Here is a 20704-nt window from a genome sequence, read left to right on the forward strand (position 1 = left end):
TGTATTGTTTTTCACTTGGAAACTATTTTAACCAGACTGCATGTGTTTTTCATCACAGATGTAAATGTGTGATGATGATGAAACATGTCTTATCATGTACTTTGCTATATTGGATAACTTCTACCAGATGTTAAAGGGCAAGTCCGCAGCAGGTCTGAACCCTCAGGCTTCAGATGAAGTCTTGCAGAATTCTCTCTTTCTGGTATAGGAAGGTGAATGTTTGGAATAATTAGGGCACTAGAAGAATGACCTTCTTGGGTATTTTTTTCAGGAAAATAATATTTTGCTATGGTCAAAGTGTGGAGAGACTTGAATTATAGTAAGAGACAATAGTAATGCCGTCAGTTATTAGTATCACAGGACAATAATTAACATATGAATACTAGCTAGTAATATTAATATTTGACGTTTAATCTTTCTTTAGGATGCTTGCCAGAGAGAAACAATGAGGGTATACCTTTAAATGAAGTTCACCAATCTGTAACCAGACTGCATCCTTTTTTTTCCTGACTCAGGTTAATTTGGCTATCCTGTGGATGGCAGTGATTCTCACTTCTGCTAAAATTTGCTTTTCCTACATCTTTTTTTCTTCTGAAACAGAATTTCAGTTTCTGGTGCCTTTTCATCCCCTATTTTGTTATCTATCATTGACACTTTCTTCTTTTTTATCATAAAATTTGCTGCTCCTCTTAGGGTTTATTCCTACTTTCCTGCTGTGCTTAAATCTCTTTGTCATTTCTTCCATCCTCTAGAGAGCTTGGATATCCCAGAAGTGATGAGAAATACCTTTCTGCTGTACAACTAACTTCAGTCTCTAGTTTAGTGAGAGATTCTTCTTCCCCTTGCTAGCCATTCATCATCTTCTCCTGAAGCGAGAGGTGATTTGTATATGTGATAGAGGAAGTCCATCTTTCTCCACTGCAGCTTTTCGGGCCTCTAGGGACACAAACTTCAACAGAAGGGATTCTCTTACAGTGAAACATGTGGCAGTGGTGTGTACTTATTACAAAAATATTTCCCAAATCCTGAAACTTTCTTAATGTTCTAGTCATCTGTGGAATTTCTCTTTTGATTTCTCTCCACTCGTGTCAGCTGTGCAGGGTGAATGTGAAGATTTTGCTGCTTCTGTCCTTAGAGTGCCTGTGAGCAAAGACGTTTCAGGCATGTGAGAACCAGGGTGCTATGGAAGGAGGAACGCAGCACTGATCAGGGATAGTAATCCATCAACAGTATGAAGTTCTGTTTTAAAGGTTCTCTAGATTAATTCATTCTTTTGACTATCTGACCTCTTCCTTCCTGCTGTGTAATTGATGTCTTTTTATCAGACAGTTGAGGAGCTTACTTTTCTAGACATAACAAAGGAACACACTGATGTAAGAATTTTGCACCCAGGGTGCTGGTGATAGCAAGGTTTGAGAATGGAGGTCAGCCTTATTACCTGGCTTCAAATCTGTCCGTGCTGAAGTTACTAATTTTTGTGATGTGCCACAATGGAAGATAGAAGAATAAAAGCAACAAATTCTTTTTTGTGTGTGTTGGAGGTAGGCAGAAAATAAAACATTTTAAGTAAATCCAAAGGTGTGTTTGATAGCACATCTTGTTAAAAATTAATAACTTATCTGGTTCACCTTCAAGGAATATTTAAACAGTATGAGCCCATAGTATTACCTTCCTTGAGAGAAGATCTTCTGGTAAAAATTTATCAACAAATTTTCAGCTACAGAAATTAATGTGGTTCTCTTTCTCCTCCCCATAGATTGCAGGGAAGCTATTTCTGTTTGTTGATCTTGGTGCAAGTTAATACAGTAGTCTGTTCATTACACATTTTATGATAAAATCCAAGTAGTGCCTCACTGAAGGTTGTTTCGTCACCAGGATCATGAAAAAAATGACTGCAGTAAATGACAGTGCAGAGACTGATTTATTAAACCTAATGATGTACTACCATTTTGTGTGAGAGAGACCTTTAGTCTATTTAGATTTTGCAAACATTGATTGGGATATAAAGTTGTCTGTAAAAACAACAGAACAGTTCAGATGTTTTAGTTTTTGTTTCTGTCTCCTGTGCTCCAGTTTTAGTTTGATGTTTTTTCCAGAGTTAATCCTGAGTTGCTTCTGGTAGTTCTTTTCCCCAACATGACCTAAAGTTGATATTTAAAGATAGTTTACTATCTTAGGCTGCGTATGCAACAGAAAATGTGCTGTGCTGTTTTCAAAAGTTGGATAGGTCTGCTCTAACCCAGAGGTTTCTGCCTACAGTGAATTTTTTACTGTTCCTTTGGTACATGAACGGAGATCATAAAGTGTAGCTGGTGTCAAGAGCCACTAGTAATGATAAGGTCTTCTGTTGGCACAGCTTGATCAGGAAGGCGTCTATGCAGTACTATCAGTATCAAGTCCTTATATTCACACACCAAAAAAAAAAAAATTGCAAAATATAAAACATTGATTCTCTGAAGAACAGTAAGTTTCCATGGAGCAGTATCTTTGTCACATTAAGGTGTTATGCCAGGTATCAAAAGCTAAATTGATAACCAGAAAAAACAGTGCTGTTACTACAAATTGAACAGGCAGTGATTAAAAACAGAAGAATGTGATTGGACTTGAAATAAATCTGTCATTAATTCTGTCAATACTGTTAACATCTTTCACAGAAGAACAAGAAATGTTGATGAACTCTTTAAGGTAAGACTTGTAATGCAATTGTCAGGGTAAAACAGGATTTGAATGTGGGATTTTTTTTTGTTGGTCGTGATCATTTGGATTTTTATGTTTTTAAGTCTAGGTGCTGTCCCTATAATTATGTGTCATCTTTGACATTCTAAAAGTGTCTTTCCTTAGTGTGATAAGAAAGAGCTTCCAAACAGCTGACTTTTCCTGAAACACTTTTGTTCTTGCTGAAGTCTCACTTGAATTACACCTTTGCTATGCAATTAAGAAACTTCTGGTTCATCTACATGGTTAACTCTGCAGTGCTTTTTCAATGAGAAATATTATTAGTTTGCTACTGGAAGTGCAATAAATACCTTTTCTTAATGGTTTTTAGGTGTGTTTATTGTATATTAAGTTTTACTTTTTGATTGCATCATTAAATATTTTTTGTTTGTGATAATTTTTAATAACTCTCTGCATCCCCACTCTCTTGTTTTTTTCAGTGGATCTCTCTCAAACTCCTGTTGTCCTGCTATGGTAAACCTCTGAAAGACTATGAACTCTGGGCATTATGCCATGAGTGTTTATGTACTCTGCAGACTTGCATAGATTATCCAGGTAGAGTCTTAATTACTTTAAAATATTTGCTTAGTTATTTATGTTCACTGTAGTAATGTTTTGTTTATTCTGTTGATGCAAAATATCTCAACCTTCATTTTGTGTACAGAAGAAACAATAGGCAATATTTCTAACTTCAGTCTCTTAAATTGTGACTTAGAATTTTTACTCAATTTGGACTTTTCTTCCATATACAGTATTGTACAATAACTTCTTTTCTCTTTATTCTGAGTTTTGATGGCTTTTGCAAGAGAAACAAATTTTGTGTTTAGACATTTTGAGTATGGAGAAACTGTACTGTGACTTTTAAGAAAAGCACTTGGGACTTGTATCTTGAAAGCAGGGGGAAATATGTTTTTATATATGTGTAAATATAAAACTTCCTCTCTTGCCTGGATTTCTTTATGACAAATGATTCCTGACATGTTTTTGACAATACAGACCTTTGGCAGTTTAAAGTGCCTAGGGTCTTGTTTACTCCTTACACGTTCCCTATGCTTCAGTTTATTGAAGAATTACCAGAAGTGAACTTCTGAGACCAATGGGGAACTGTCCTTTGACAGAACGGGAAGATGTACGTGACATGGGAGAAGACCATCTTAAATTTACATAGGCGTTCTGGATGTTTGTTTAGCTTATATTAATAATAAATCTCTAGCAGTTCTGATAAACAGAACAGAGGTTCCCACCACCACGCCCCAGCTTTTATTTTTCTTGATTTAAAAAGCTTGCTTTTTGTAGGCTTGGACAGGGATGAGTTTGAAGTCTGTAACTGAATATAAACAATTGGATGGAAAGGTACAGAAACTTACCGCATCTCTTTGGTTTTCAGCTTCAGCTGTTTTATGATATAAAAATGTTAAAAAGGAAATTGGCCATAAGCAGAGATTTCTGACCACTCTAAGCAATGTTACCCTTAAAACTAAGTATTTGATGTACCTTGTGACAGAGGGATTATTTCAGCCTCAGAGCATGTTCTTAATATTTGTGAAGGCTTCAGATAACTGCACATAATGGCTCAGATTCTAATTTAATATGCTTAGCCAACCTCTGTTACTGTGTTTACGTGCACCCAGAATCATAGAATCATTTAGGTTGGAGAAAATCTTTAAGATCATCAAGTCCAACCATAAACCTAAAATGCATAAGTATTCAAAATACTAAAGATTGAATTGTGATCTGAACCTTACGTAGGCTGTGAAAGTGAACATAAAGATACAAGCCACTAAATGGAAGGCACCTTACTTAAAAGTCCGTATTTGACAAATAAAGCTACATTGAAGTTAAATATTGTTTTCAGATTTAGAATATTTCTGCAAGAGGAATCCCTGCATGTTCTGAGAGTAATTTTGTGTTATAGAATGATTTACAGTGGTGTTACTACTTCAGTGCTCACACATATAAATAAACTTCTCTCAGCACTCCTTTTGAATGTTAACTTATTAAAGATTAAGCTGATAGCATATAAAGTGTTTGTTAAAATATCCTTCGTTTTAACACTAGTAGAGTAACATCAGCAGCTGATGAGTCATAGGTAAATATATGAAATGTGGAACAAGCTGGATTATTTATTATTTATTCACTTAGCCTTTTCCTCCAAATTCTTCCTTGATTATGCTTTTTTCATTACCCTAAGCGGGCATTATCTGGGTAAGAAAACATACCTCAAAGCTTCCTCATGCATTTTCTTTAATTCAGTCCTGCTACAAAAGTTTTTCATCCCCTCCATTGAGATTTTACTTATTTCTTCTCCTCTTACCTGTTGCTCACGGCCTTCAGAGAACCCAGGTGAGAATTCTCAAGTTGAGATCTGGTTTGCATGAATTGTGTTGCAGATTCAGGGCCAGAGGCGTTAACTCTTGAGAAGCAAAGATAGTGAGCATGAAGGGTTGTCGGGGAGCTGCCTCTGCAGAAATAAGTAGTAAAGGTTCCTGTTCAGGAAAGCTTTTGCTTTTCAAATCACATAGTTCAGTTCCAGCTTAAATATTATTGAAGGTAGTAGGGAAGCCTTTATTTACATTAAGTATAGTGAACATTTTAACGGCTTTAGATGTGTCTTATACAGGTGACTACAAAAGCAGAAGGATGATTTGCTTTTTTTCTTACTTTATTTTTCTCTCTTAGATCTCTTCAATTTATTATTTAATAATAAAATAATAGTTGCTTTAGACCTGTTTAATATTTTATTTAATAATTAAAAAGTTAGTGTTTTAACCTCATGTACTTTAATGTAAGAATCTATTCTCCTAGTACTCTGGTTTTAATAAGAAAACAATGTATTTGATAGTAGTCTAGAAAGGCAGGACTCGTTGTTAGCCAATTGGCTTATTATATTGAAATGTTAAATTGCAGTGTATTTTGAAGATATCAAACAGCACAGTCTTACCACAAGATTTTCATCATTGAATATATGTAACATGATCTCAAGACCTTAATGTTAAGTTCCTGAAGACTTCAGATCATTTAAAACAGATTTAGAAGTCAGTTATTTCTTTCTTAACTATGGAAAATTTCAGGGTCCTATCTTGCAAATACCAATCTACATAACACTTCTCCAGTGGGAGAGTGTGTATGATTATAACTATTTTTGCAAAACTGTACTCTGTATCCTAACCCACCTAGATGAGTTCTGGATCTGGCCACTTATCTCAGTTGTCTCCAGATAATGACCCTGCATTTTGGTGGGTTTGGAGGAGAGATTAAATGCTTAGAATAAATTGACTATCTTTTATTGGTACCTTGTGAAAAGACTTGAGTACATCTAGCTGTCGTATTTCTTTTATTTTGTTTTTTCGTGACCTTCCTTTTCAATGCTGGATATAAAGAGAATAAAATTCTGGTATTCTAAGCCCTTTTATTTATTGTGATCCCATTTTGTTTTACTTTCTTGTCTTTGTTCTGCAGGAATTGCTTTGGGTGATTATGTACCTACTGTCTTTATTGGGTGGTGTCTGTTCCAGCATTAGTGTTATTTAAAGAATCATTTATCATAGGGGTAATTGCTGACATTGCAAATTATTTTTTAAATTCTTTAATTTATTTTTAGTAGTGTCAGGTAGGTACAAGAACAGATATTTATTATGCCTTGCCCTTTTGTGGCTTGTTTTGCAGTGGTCTTATGTTTGGACTCCGTGCTGCTTGACAGCCATGGAAGTATCCTCTTTGCTGCTCCAAAAGGTGATGGTAAACTGAAACATTGCATGCACTGCTTTTATTTCTTTGGGAAGGGAATGGAGAAGAAAGCAAATATCTTACCTTTTGTTTCTGGTTTCTTTTCTCATTTAGAATCTTGTGATATATTTTATTTAGCTCCTGAAATTGAAGAAGAGGATGTGGATACTGAGAAGGTAATGTGGCAGGTTATGTAGATTGCTATGCATTTTATCAAAGGACAGTTGTATCCCTCTGCTGCTTGAAGAAGCAAGCTAAACTCTTCTAAGATTCTGATAATATTTCTCTTTTCTCCCAGTATTTCTTGGTTATCTGTGATTTTTATTTTTTTATATATATTGGTCCCCCATAAAATTAGTTGCTTCTGAAGAATAATTTTACCTTCCAGAATTGTTGGAGTAACTGCCAAAAATCTGTTAGTCAACAGTTTTCCATAAGGCTTAATTATTTTTAGTTTGTTAGCAGTAAGTCATGACTTTGAAGTCATGTTTTCATGTTCTGGAGGTCACAGTAAGATCAGTATTTTAAACTGCCTAGGCTAAAACTCAAACATTAATCTCACTTGGAAGATTGGATAAAAATATCGCTATCAGCATATTTTTACTATGGGAATAGTAAAACTCTAGATATAAGCTGTAAGGAGCGCTCAGACCAAAGATGGTAAAAATGTTAATAAATAGTAGGTGAGTATTTGTCTCCCTTGCAACTGCAACTGAATTGCAGACTGTGCCACAGTGATCTTAAGTGTTAGGAAAACAGAATTTACAGTACCTTTCTATTATATAACAGGAAAAGACGTTAGCTAATATGTACCTTGTGCCCCATGCTTTAAAAATAGACATTGTAGTCTTGAATCAGAAAAAAAAAGTTCTTCATTAAAAAATCTACTAAAGACAGAGTTTGACTTTCTGTAAAATTATCTGTAACTAGAAAATGTTTATATATCTTCTGTAAAGTTGATCTTGCTTCTTAAACTGCTTTGATCCAATGTGCAGGTTATTCAAAGGCTTCAGAAGCTTAAACTAACCCTGAAATATAATACAGCAGTTTCACCAGACAGTAGAAATTAATAATCCTACAGTCTTTATGCTTTATTCTTTTTCTTCAGAAAAGCTGAAGTAATCTTTTTTCCTTCTTTTTTTACAACTTTATATATAGAAAAAGGTGATCTGGGTTTTTTGTTTTGGTTTGTTTTTTTTCCTGATATTTGTATAACTGTCTGGTTGTTATGAAAATTTAGTTAGAATTATGGTATGGGAATCAAGACTGTGTAGTGCCATTCACAATAACTGTGCTACCTTAGTAAAAGGAACTTTTTTGAAGGATATGCTGGATTGTATGGCAAGTTTTTCCTAAATAAATAAATTTAGGTTAAAATTGTGATCCCATTGACCTCTTGGAATTCTGAGCCTAAGGAGAAGAAATTTTTTTTTTTGTTTTCGTGGAGCTGCTTTCTCCTATTACAAATATTTTTGTACCTTATTAGTAGCTTTTGTTCAACCATTCAAATGGTTCACAGGTTATTTTCTTTATAGTGAACTTCCTTGTTACGTTGTATTCATTGCTAGAGTGCTAAAAACCATTGTTTTATAGGACCACACAATTTAGTACTGTGCTTAGGTTTCTGTTCCTTGAGATTTAGTATCTTTCAAAGGCAACGTGAAGAAGCATGGTGCTTTAACTTTGTCAAAACTGCATTTGTAGCACATGCTAACATATGTAAACTAAGCATTAAGTAGACTAAATATGGCTCTGTTGAAAATTGTAATTCTTCAAATAGAACAAGAAAGCTTGTGAAGATCAAGTACTTTTCAAGGTCCCTCATCATGGCAACTTCAATTGGTCTAGCTGCAGGTAGCAAAATAATTGCTAAAATAAATATACAGTACCTCATTCTTCTGATAAGTGTAATCTTCTCTGTAAAATATGACTCGTACTGGCTAGCTTGTAATTACCGTGTGCCATTTACTTGCTGAATTATCATGACCTTTTTTAACGAAATTGCAGCTGGCCAGGTTTTATGGTAGAACTAAGGCTTGCAGCAATCTAAGTTTTCACCTGAGAAAGGAATTCTTCAAAATCGTTCTAAAAACACTTTTTTCCTGAATAATTTTCCTAGACAAAGGATAAGACAAATTATGTCTGTTGCTCCAATAGTAGAAAATTAGCTACTATTATTGGTCCTGCATGCATAACGGTTTTTTACATGGGCTGGGATTTTCATCAGCATCTTCAAAAGCCAAATGTGATCTGTACTTTGGAAGCTCGTCTTTCTTTTTTTTTTTTTTTTTTTTTTTTTTTTTGGTGGGAATGAGAGGAATTTCTGGATAATTTGCTGGAGCTGGTTTTGAAGTGGAAGCTTTTTTTGGTCTGTTTACATCTTTCCTGTCTCTTACATTATACCAATAGGTCTGCATTTATGGTGTTGCTGCAGTTCTGTGGATGGCTGCAAAATACAGCATTCCACCGAGTCGCAAACTAGCATTGCCAAGAAAATTAAAAAAACTTCTTCTGGATATGGCAAGAAAAAACCCTGAAGAAAGACCTTGTCTAGCTGATGCAATTAAGGTTATTAGAATTACGCAATTTTATGTGAAATTTAGTTGTGCCTGAAGTCTCATTTTAGTGATTTGAATATCAAAATATTAATTTATTTTTGGCAATAGACTGATATCTAATTAAATGATAAGCAGTCACTTGGGGGTTGTTTTCAAAGTTACCTCCCTAGGGACGCAGAGGGGTGTGTTTTTAATTTATATTGAAATTGTCAATAAGGTACTCAGAATATGTTCATAAGACTTCCTAAACTTCTAATTGACTATTTATCTTGACATTGTCCTTGTCCAAGAATACCTCACTTGATTGAAAACTTATTTACTGACTGAAAATTATAATTTATTTTCTTTTTAGATGTGCAATCATTATTTACTTGAGCAAGGTATAAACAGCAAAAATATTTTGGCATTGTTGACTAAATCTGTCTTTAAGGTAAGAGTGCCACCTTTTTTTAATTCTCTACTTTTTTCAATTAATTTTGTAAATTGTATTCCAGTAAGATTTTGTTCCCTGCAACTATAGTTAGACTTGTTCTCTCTTTTGGGGTTTTTTTTTGGTTGGTTGGGTTTGTGTTTATTTTTTTTTAAATTTATTTTCAAGTAGTCTTTAAGTATTGCTTTTCTTCTAGTTCTTGCTGTTGGAGTGGTCACTACCCAGATTTTGGTGCCCTGACTCCACAATATGCATGGGTGAAGAACCAATGACTTAATTTCATAATCTCCCTTTCATTTACCAGTCCTCTTATCAGAACAGAAGACATTAATATGTAATTGTTGTGTTCTGTGTATGTTTCAAGCATTTATATAATGCACATAGAGTTCAGTCAACCCATGGAACTGACTTTGTTCAAAACTTTGATTACCTAAAAGTTCTGATTTGAAACAGAGGGTTAAGATTTCCACATTTCTACCAGTCCTTAGAGTTTTGTACGTCACTTGTTTTAATTCTCCACCTTGGCACGACTAGGTTGTTGCTTTGCAACATTCTAAGTTTATATGGGGGTTGGTGGTTTTTTGAAGTAATGTGCTGAGCAGAATTTAAAAAAAAAAAAAAAAAAAACAAAACAACAACCTAATAAATTCAGCCTGGACTTCAATTTTATTGTAGGCTATTCAGGAAGAAGAAATCTCGTCTCAAGATCATGCTGCTTTTGAATTTGAAAATGAAAGAGATGAAATGGACCCTTCAGAGTCAAGTCTAGGTAAGCAGTCAGACTCTGACATGTTTACTTTGTTTTAGTATTCTCTAGATTAGTTCTCCACGTAAGATTTTCTCAGTCAAGTACACTTTTTTTCCTGTCTAAATTGATTGTTATTTACCTCACATTTATTGTTCATCTTTCTAACTATGGTTTTGTTTTTAGGATTTGTGCCTATTACCAGTGAAAGTAAACTTGTAGCAGTTAAAGGACCAGTACCACGCCAGATTTCTCTAAATTGTGAGAAAGCTACATTACCTGTTGCATTCACCTCTCCTGCAACTCACTTTAAGCCTATTATTCTGCAACAAAATGCAAATATAACAAAGTTAGTATATCCTATCGCAGAATAAGTTAAACTTGAGACTTCATTGTTAAATCTACTGAAATTGTCCTCAAAAAAAACCCAATTCTTTGTTCCTTTTCAGAGAGGTTCACACATCAGTTTCTGAGCAATTCAAGAAAGAGAAAAGAAAAGAAAAACATGTGGACCACAACAAATCAAGATATATAGAGGATTCTAAAAGCTATGGTACTGAGAACATAGATGTTGTTGAAACTGCGCCTGAAATACCTGAGTGTGATTTACAAGTTCCAGGCCACTCATCCCAGATATCTTCAGAAGAGCAAAAATCAGGCAATGCACTGACTTCTATAACTATGTTACAATCACCATCTGATTCCTCAACTATTCTACAGGGAAAGAACATTTTGTCTGAAGTTCCTTCTAGCTCCCTAGCTTGTCCTACATCTCCTAATTTTCTTCATATAAATAACATCATTCTCAAACAGGACTCAGAGAAAAGAGTTTTGACATTTGTACCAGTACATTTAGCTGTATCAGAGCAAATACCAAATAAACCTCTTCGTTCAAGAATTGCTTATGATTGCTATCATAGTTTGCCAGTGCTACTTTCAAATACTATTGCAAGTTATAAAATGAGCACACAAACAGAAAATTATGCCTCCCTTTGCAAAGTGCAAAACTGTGAGACTACCAATACACAGAACAACTTTGATAAAAGTAACCCAGTTATTCAAACCAACTGCCAAGAAATTGAGTGTGCTACCAGTGTAGGCAGTATTTTCACTGAACAACACACACCACGTACCTCAGTGAATCAAGACAATTCTCATCTCTTTGATATTGAAGTCCTGCCCCAGCAGAATGGAACAAGTGATGCTTTACTACAGGAAGTGGTTCATCTTATACAAGAGGAGTTTGCATTTGATGGCTATCTAGAGAATGGAGTTGAAGTTTTTGATATGGGTATGTACATTTTCTTCTGTATATTATCACTGACATGTAAGAATATTGTTATTAATGTATTTTTTTCTCTTTTTCTTTTTGTTTGTTTCTTTTTTTAAACAAGGTAACTTCATTTTAAACTTAAAGGAAATTAAGTTTGGTGTGTTCTCTGATACAATTTGTGAGAAGTTTTGTGACCTCTACTGGGATGAAAAATTACTGGAGAATCTCTATCGGGTGGTAAACGGAGAAAGACCTTCACATTTATGGTAGGTGTTTTTCAACTTTTTTCCTTCTTACAGTTCAATTTAATGCTTTTCTCCTTACTTCCTAAAAGCAGGAAAGGATATGCCGCTTCAGTTATCCTTACTTGTTTCCTGCAACTGTTGATTTCCCAGTCTATTAGATACTTCATGGCTTTCCACATAGCAAATATTGCTTAATGGCTTAGCAGAAAATATTTTCTGTTAAGCTTGTCTGTAACTCTGTCTTATAATCGCTGAATAATAGAAACCTAATTCTGATCAATATTGTTTTCAACCATTGATGGAGAGCTTTGTAGTCTTGTTAGAAAGAAGCTATTTAATCAGAAGTGAAATATATTGTTCCTACTGTTCAGTTTGCTTATTCTGTTTGAGTTTAGTTCTTTATACATCCTTTTGTTCTATTCACATCTAAGAACAAGGAAATTAACTTAGCTTTGCTAGAAATGTTTTACTTAACTGTTCTCGTTTGACTCAGTGTTCCTCCTGGCAGTGTTTTGTAAGTAGCCTGTTAAGTGAGAAAACACAGCTTAATTCATTTCTCATTTTTACTATTTCATCTTCAATGGCAAATCTACCTGAAAAATAATAAAAAACATTCTTGTTTTATTGCAGCCTCCAAATGTAGCGCACTTATAAAAGCTTCTTACTGAAGGCTATTGTAAACAGTAATCAATTTATATGTGGAAGTTTTTGTTGTGGCTTTGGTTGTGGTTTTTTGGGGGTTTTTTTGTCTGTCATGGTCTGGAACTACAAATTGGAAGTTTTGAAAAAGAAGCTTGGTAGATACATTTTAGAAAAACTTCAGTGTGGAAAGATGTATAATCCCTACTGCAAGTTTCAGAAAGAATAGACTATGACCTCCAGATATCAGATCCTGATATGCTGGCCTATTTCCCATTTGGGTTGGAATTTTTAAGGAGCCATTGAAAATTGGTTGGAGGTTAGGCTCTTAATTCCAATGGTAGGAGAAACTTGATGTTGCAGCTGACATTAACATATATGAAGAGGTCATCCCCTATATGAACTTATGTTACAAAGTAAAGGTTTTGAAAGTGAGAGTGAAAAGGAAATCATCATTTATTATCCAGTATAAAAAATACTTTTAGATCACATGCAACAACTGCTTCAGAATATCTCTGAGACACTGCTTGCTTAACATTCTTCAGACAAAGAATTTAGCAGTTTTTAATTGTTACATTCTTTCAGTTAAAATTATGCTTATTCTTATCAGGGATGACTTAGAGTCAGACTGTTATCCAGAGATTGAACCCTGCGTGAAAAACCCATTGCAGTAATTTGCAGTCTAAGTTATGCCTGGAATTATGCCTTCTGTTTGTGTGTGTTCTGATACTTCTGTTGGAATTTTGCCAAATGTCGTAAAGGAGAATCTCTGTATCTTACTCAGTGTGCTTTAATGTCCACTTGAACTTTTTTTTTCTTGTAAAATAACAACTCAAACTGAACATGCAAACTTCAGGAGGTACATAAATGCTACGAAGCCCTTCACATACATGGTAGAGTCATTTCTAAGATCTCATTTTACTAATGTAAATATAAAAGTATCTGAAACATTATTTTTTCCTAATCTTCTTGTATTTTCAGCATAACTGAGGCTGATGATTCAAAGTGTGGCAATGTATTCCAAGATCTGAAGAAATCTGATAGCTTTTTGGCAAGCAGTGATCAGACAGAGGGTGAGAAGGGACTTCATGTTTCTGGATCTTTGTGTGTGCTGAGAATCTATCAATGACACAAGTTTTGAGAGATTAGCACTGAGTGTGTCTTCATGAAAACACTCACCTTAGCGCTTACGAACATTATCAGTGAATATGAACATTATCAATGTATTGGCGATCTGTTGTCTTTTATATGAAGCTTATCAATGACCAAATGTCATCGAGTCAGATGCCTGTTTCACTTATTTTTACTTTTATTTACAAAGATGTGTCAGAAAACTCCCAAAATCTGAACTGCTACGTGTGGTTTTCTCGTGTTCATCCAGTAGATGTTATAGTGGCATGCTTTAACGTAGGGAGAGGGAAGGAGGACAGTCATACTGAGTCAGGTCCACACAACACAGCAAGCTTACCTAGGAAGAGAGGAGAGCTTTAGTAAATGCTTATGACTCCTTAGGTGTTTCTGAAGACGTTGAGGATTGATTGAAGGATGACTGCAACAGATCTGGTCCTTCTTCGTTCACTTATCAGAATTAAAACAAAACTAGGCAGTAAAATAAACAGTATTAAAATAAAAAATGGTATTGTCAATAAAATTATTTATAAATTGTGGGGAAGGGAATTGTACAGAAATCTAGAAACCGAATTGCTTTTCGATTTGAATGGGCATTTTTAACTATTCATCAAAAGGGTTTTCACAAACAGGTAAAAAAGAATAGTCTTTACATCTCTCCTAGGAATTCCTCCGCTTCCCTACTCTATCCACTGAAGTGCCTTTTTAAAGATAGATAGCAAAATGAACAGTGGGTTAAGTTATTTGTTAATCAAGATAGTTTTGTCTTTTGATCACACACTTGGTTACAGGACACCATTTCAGGGTAGTCATTGAGGTTATATTAGTGGATTGTTTATTTGTACTTCTTCAGTGTAGTTTTTACATTTTTCCTGGCATACTTTGTGATTGAAGGATTGCAAAATATTCCATCTTTCAGTAACTGAAAACTGAGCTGGGACTGGTAAATCTCATTATTATAACAAAACCATTACTCTTTCTAGGCTCAATGTATTCATGGACAGCTTGTATTTGGTTGCTGTTGTACCAGTATGTCATTTTTTTCAAGATAGTTCAGCCAAGTTTCAGCATTTAAACTCAGTTACTTCTCTGTTTTGAGCAAAGTTAAACTGTGTATTCTTTACAGAATGACTTATACCCCAGCATTGTTATTTTTTATGGCAAAACATGAATTTGTAAGTTTGCACTTGGCTGCTGTCATTCTGTTATAATTTTCCATTTTGGCTCAGAATGATTGCAAATATAAAGCCAGAGTTTCCTATGGGGTATGTGATTTCTTTGCATCAGTAATTTAGGTCCATTTGACTCCAGGGTGGCATATCTAAGCCCTAGAGTGTTGCTCAAGTGAAAAGAGAGACTTCTGGCAGACGTAAAAGCTGCTGTCAGCATCATACCAACCTTTGACTGTCGCCTCAGTCCCTTAAGGTTGGTAGTAGCCATTAGAACTGCAAAGAAATCCCATCACAGCTCAAGGGAGTGAATCCTGTAGGAGTAGAAAGTTTAAAATCTGTGTCCCCTTTGGCTGTATCAAGTATTCTTGCCCTCTGTGTATGGAATAAAAGTTTCAAGACTTATGGATGGAAAAAACCCTCAAGAGCTAACTTTTTACTTACGCATGCACAGGTCTGATATATTTAACTTTGTTTCAAAGCTTCTGTACTATGCTTTGTTTAAATGCTTGTTACATAACATACATTCTGTTTCTTGTGCAGAAAATATTTTATAATTTTCAGAAATGTATTGCTTAACTATTGCTTAATAGTTCTGAAATGTCTTTAACCTTTATCATTTTACAATGTGTAGTTGTGAAAAAGAAAGCACAGGGCCAAAATAAGCATCTAACAGCACTGTTGGAGCACATGGGTAGTCTTAGAACTGTTTGGTATATGTAGTGTTAAAGTACAACAAAACATGCATCATAGCACATGACCATTATTTCTTTTTTTCCCCATACACCCCCTTTAGGAGAAGGGGAAGCAACCTTTGATGTGAAGGCCAAGCCTATGATAAATACATCATTAGCCGAAAAGGATTTTGATGAGTCACCATCAGATAATTTCAAAAAGGAGTTGAGACTGCAGAATACTATCCCGATAGAGAAAGAGGGACAATGTTTACAAAGCAACAGTTGTTGTATTGGTCCAGGCTTTGCAGAAGAAAATACAGAGCTGGAGGAAGACACCATGATAAAGATAGCTGGAAACAGCTACTTTGTGTCTCCCAATCTACCTGACTTTCATGGCTGTAGTCCCGGTTGGAGCAGTGCATTTTATGGAGCTGAATGTTTTGATTCAGAAGTTCATAGTTACATGAAAAACCTTGGAAAGCAGAAATCAAATGAGTCACAAAATATAGATGCTAAAAAAGTGGTGAGTACATTGATTTAAAATCATTAAGATACCTCTTTACTTGCTGGTTAAAAGTATGATAATATTTATTGTGTTATAGTGAGTTGAAATCTCCTTTTTTTCTAACACTGACTCTTAAGTATTTTAAAATCCTCAAAATTTGTGATGTCTTGTCAATAAAGCAGGGTAAGAGTAGTATTCCAAAATAAAGAGCACAGACATCAAATTAATAACCACTGAACTACAACCCACCTTCTCTTGCTGCAGTTGACCAGAAAAGTACTGTCTGCTGTCTGTATCAACCCCATGGTGGTAAAGTTATAGAAAAGAGCTAAGAACGGCTATGACTGGCATGTATCACAGGCTATCACGAGGTCCTCCCTGTCACATGCTCTGAGCCTTTTTCCTTGGTCACAATGAATTCCCTGATAGTTTCTCACCATTTGCCAGCAGAATCGCAGTTATTTGCTCACATCTTCTCTTGGAGATGGCTAATCACCATGATGAGTACAGCCTTGTGCCTTTTAAGCAGCTGGGGGTTATGGGGCAAACATGGGTAGGGGAGTGGGTTGGTTTAGATTAGCAAGGTCTTCTATTCCTTTAAAGATCATATTGATCACATTTACTTAATTTTTACATTTGTGCATTTAGCTATAACAAGCTTCAGTTTGTAAAAATATTTGTAAATATTTCAAATCCAAATCCACAGAGTAAGGATAATGTATGAAACTGTAGAAATCTGTATATTTGGAGCTGGTTCATGAGAAAGGAACAGAAAAATTGAAGTAAATGAATTATTAGTACTGGAAGACCTATTAGTATAGGGACACCTGGAATCTTTTTGTGTCCTTGGTAATGGTTAGTTGTCTAGTTTGTGTATCCTTGCTGTTTCTGCCAGATATATGTTTAATAAAAATGAGGCAAGAGTTGCACTTCCATTATGGATTTCCTTACTATGGGCAGTTAGTTGAACTTGTTGCTTTATTTTTAAGTGAGCATTACATAGTAGGACTGAACAGGTGAGAACACAACCTAGACTTCTTTGTTTCCAGATAAATCCCAATGGATCTATTTACACTCATTTTTTGTGAAGCAGTGTGACCTGACTTAAGTTTTCAGTAAAAACCAGAACTTGACTAATAACAGAAAAATAGTTAAAACCTGAATCACTGAGGACGTTCTACTTTTTTTTGCTCCTTAATGTTCAAGTGTAAGTCTATAGGAGAAAATAGCATGAGAAACTTGACCTACTATTGGTTTATGTAAAAATAAATAAAATAAAAATTAAAAAATAAGTTTTCAGGACTGTAACTCAAAAATTTACATCTACTCAAAAATTCTTGTTTCTAATCCTATAGAGCTGTTTAATCCTGTGTAAGCATGCCAGCTAGAGAAAAACAGGCTTGTATAATCTTCCTTACTTGAAAGAAGTTCTTCTTGGCTGAAGAACAGATTTTCACGAGTAAGGAGTTTTCATAAACATCTAAATAGTTTTTCTGTTTCAATAGGCGGTCTTTATAACTTTGAGATTTTAGAGACCGTTCAGCAATTTCATTTGATTCAAAAAGATTAATTATCTTCTGAGTACTTGGAAATCGTTTTCCTATTCAACTAACAGGCATGCTACAAAAATAAAGCAAGATTTGTGTTGTTTACAAGTGCTCTGGAATTTGCTTATGAAATTAATGCATACTATTGTACATTACTACTATTTCCATTAATGCATAAGAACTTGATTAACCAAACAACGACTCAAGAGGCTAGGGGGCGGGGGGGGAAATAGTCTGTAGAAAATTATATTGTGTTTGTGCCTAGTACGTTCCACTGGAGGAAGATTACTATTGATAGAAAGTGCAATTCCTTCAGTTTAGAATCAGTAAACAATTCATTTAGAGAGCAAGAGAATGCACATTCCAACAGATGAAAAAGATGCATACTACTCTGAAGATAAGTGAACTAATCTTCCTTGTGTTAACTACAATTAGTCTGAAATCTTAATAGCTGGACAAAAATTAAACTCTAATCTTTTTTCTGTCTCAGTAATACAGAAATAATGTATGTGATCTGGACTGCATATGAGACCAGGTGGACAAACAAGAATAATTATTTGCAGACAATAGAAGCTTGGTATCTTATATAAATAGTCTTCCTAATTTGTGAGATCTCTTTCTGTCCAAGTTACAAGGAATACAATTATGAACTATGTCATCTTCATTTATGAAGTAAAATTCAGTTTATATTCCACCATTTTCTTCAGAGAAGAAGGTTAAGAGAAGATGAAATACTCTTGTACAGCATAGAAATGTTTTGAATGCATTGCAAAAGGAAAGTTAATTTTCACCAAAAAAAATGTATGTGTAGATATGTATATTCTCTGTTGTACTGCCTATATAAAAAAGTCTTGGTATACTAGAATATTCAGGTATATAATCTTAAAAATATCTTTAATAATATTTTATTAAATGATCTTTCTTTTTTTTTAATGAAAAATGCTTTTTAAATGTCTTGTTACTACAAATTCAACAGAGGGTAGTTTAAAATACCAGTTACTTAAAAATAGTCACGAGACTATTTTTATTTCTTTCACTACCATAGCATCAACAACTTTGATCTTTGTGCTGGCATTACTACAACACTGACTTTCTGTGAAACCCAGCTTCTTCCAAATGTGTTTAAAATAAAAACTTACAGAATCATAATGCTCCAACTGCAGCAATCTTGAACACTTAACCTGAGCAAAGAAAACCTTCCTAAAATCCTGCTGTTTTTCCAAACTCCATCAGTCATGACAATTTCTGAAATAAACTATTAGCAATATTGTTGAAATGAGATGAACTGTTACAAGTTTTACTGGTTATATATATAAGAAAGATAGGGGGAAAATACGAAACTGAAATTCCTGTTACTGCAGTAGTCAGGAGACAATGATTCTTAGCTGTAGGACAATCAATTATCAACATGTAGGTGATGAGCAGCTCTACCCAACTTTTCTGCTGTCTCTGCTGCCTGATTCATCAACCCAAACACTACAAATCAACTGTGAAAATGTATGGCATGATTTTAATCACCATACCAGCAGCTGACAAAGACCAGTTCATATCTCATTTTGAACAATATGGATGTTGCTGGTATCATTGATAGGGGTAGGATTTAACATTTATAAGTCCTTGTGTATTGTACTTTGACATAGCTACAGCTGTATTTGTGCAGCAGTGTTTTCAGCTAGTTTGATTTAATAATACGAACATTTATATGTGTTACATTTGGAACACATATTATTTAGAAATCATTGGCTTTTATGAAGTGTTAACATAATTAATGTGTAAACGATGAATAAGAGCTGTGCAAATTTCAAGGAAATGATGCATTGTCTGAACCAGAATACTGAGAAAATAAAATATGCTCAAAGTGAAAATTAACATGAGTTTTCTGCCAAAGTAGAAGCTCAAAAAAAATTTAATTATTCTAGTAGCCAACTTCTCACTGTAAAATCTAATAGAGAAAGCATGTGTCCCATATCCAGTCCAGAAGGACTACAAAGTCCAAAGGAAGGCTTGTAAGTGGCTGTTTCAAGCACGAAGGTGGTTTGAGTTGCTGGAGGAAAGTTCTGCCTCTCTTGCAAGATAGAGCTGTTTGTCTCCACCCTATCCTTACTCATTTAAATCATCTGTTAGCCAGTTTTATTTCAGAAACCAATACCTTGATTAGCTGTAGTCTAGTTTTCATTGTCTGGCAAGGATTATATCAACCTACTTTTTGCCCCAGGTCTCTGACAGATTTTTAAAAAGTCAGCAGTAAAGTTGAGCTGATTGTACAGCTTTGCAGTAAAGTGTGCTAAAGCAGTGTTTAGGAATTGCTATTTCAAAGAGTGAATGTTTAAAGATAGTTAGGCGTTTGAGCTTTGACTACATTTGTCCTGATAGAGATGCTACCCTTTCATAGGGTTAGGTCTGCTTGTTCAGTTCAGGTCTAGTCTGTGGCTGGAACTGAGTACTGAGTGAGAATCTAACCACGCAAAAAATTAGTGTTGGAGACACATACATTTCATTAATATGGTTATCTTATCTCTCCAATGAAAATATTCATGTGATTCAAATGTTACTTTATTTACCTTCTAAAAATAAATGCAGTTAAATTTATTTAGTTTTTTAATTTTGTATACCTGTAAGTAGGTTTGAGAACATGCAGGTTCTGTGAAATTGTAAGTGACAGAACATATAATTATATTTATGACAGAATTAAATATTCTGCCATAAAAATAATGAACTTTTTTTTAAAAAAACTTATTTTTTTAAATAATTATTTTTCTACTGGAACCTGTTGGATATTGATTGCACCTTAGATAAGTTGTGATTTAATAAGATGCAAAAAGTAAAACATTTGTTATATGATGAACAATATTAACAATAGGATGAATCAAGCTATTATGATTCCCCCCAAAAAAGGTAATATGTGCTCTTATGTTTGGAAGGAATGTGAAATAGCTAGCATAAAAAATAAAATATTTATGGATCAAGATGACACATTTAAAATGTCATAAAAATAATGTTTTACTGTGTAGGGCCTTATCAGATAGTTCATTGCATTTCTTAAGGTCAGCAAAGGTTAACCTGCATTTAGAAAAGTCCATAGGCAAGCAAGTGTATGTCACCTGATAATCTTGCTTTCAGTTCTCTTGCAGCCCCAAGCCTTCACCCTTAGCCTTTGCCCTTTTCCTCTTTGCCTGTGTTAGGTTTCAGTTATCCCCCAGAACTCATAAGCTACTTGTAAGAGTCTCCACCAAACTTTAGTGCACCCAGTCTGTGACTAGGATGTTTCTAGCAAAGGTTTCGCATATTCTGGCCACAGTTTTCCCTTTCCCATTCCTTTTCTCTTTTCCTTTCCCTTCTGCCAATAT

The 20704-nt window shown here is 34.6% G+C and overlaps 1 protein-coding gene across 1 annotated transcript in view; it reads left to right on the plus strand.

The window, feature by feature from the left end:
• Nucleotides 1-20704, plus strand: part of KNDC1 (kinase non-catalytic C-lobe domain containing 1) — a 68914-nt gene that overhangs the window by 33377 nt on the left and 14833 nt on the right. The window contains 11 exon segments of the mRNA XM_075758194.1: nucleotides 3156-3270; nucleotides 6382-6453; nucleotides 6556-6617; nucleotides 8851-9009; nucleotides 9352-9429; nucleotides 10105-10198; nucleotides 10361-10523; nucleotides 10624-11465; nucleotides 11569-11713; nucleotides 13313-13404; nucleotides 15425-15828. Of these exon segments, the coding sequence (XP_075614309.1) occupies nucleotides 3156-3270; nucleotides 6382-6453; nucleotides 6556-6617; nucleotides 8851-9009; nucleotides 9352-9429; nucleotides 10105-10198; nucleotides 10361-10523; nucleotides 10624-11465; nucleotides 11569-11713; nucleotides 13313-13404; nucleotides 15425-15828 (2226 nt within the window).

The sequence above is a fragment of the Balearica regulorum genome, chromosome 7 (assembly GCF_011004875.1).
Source record: "Balearica regulorum gibbericeps isolate bBalReg1 chromosome 7, bBalReg1.pri, whole genome shotgun sequence".
Classification (NCBI taxonomy): Eukaryota; Metazoa; Chordata; class Aves; order Gruiformes; family Gruidae; genus Balearica; species Balearica regulorum.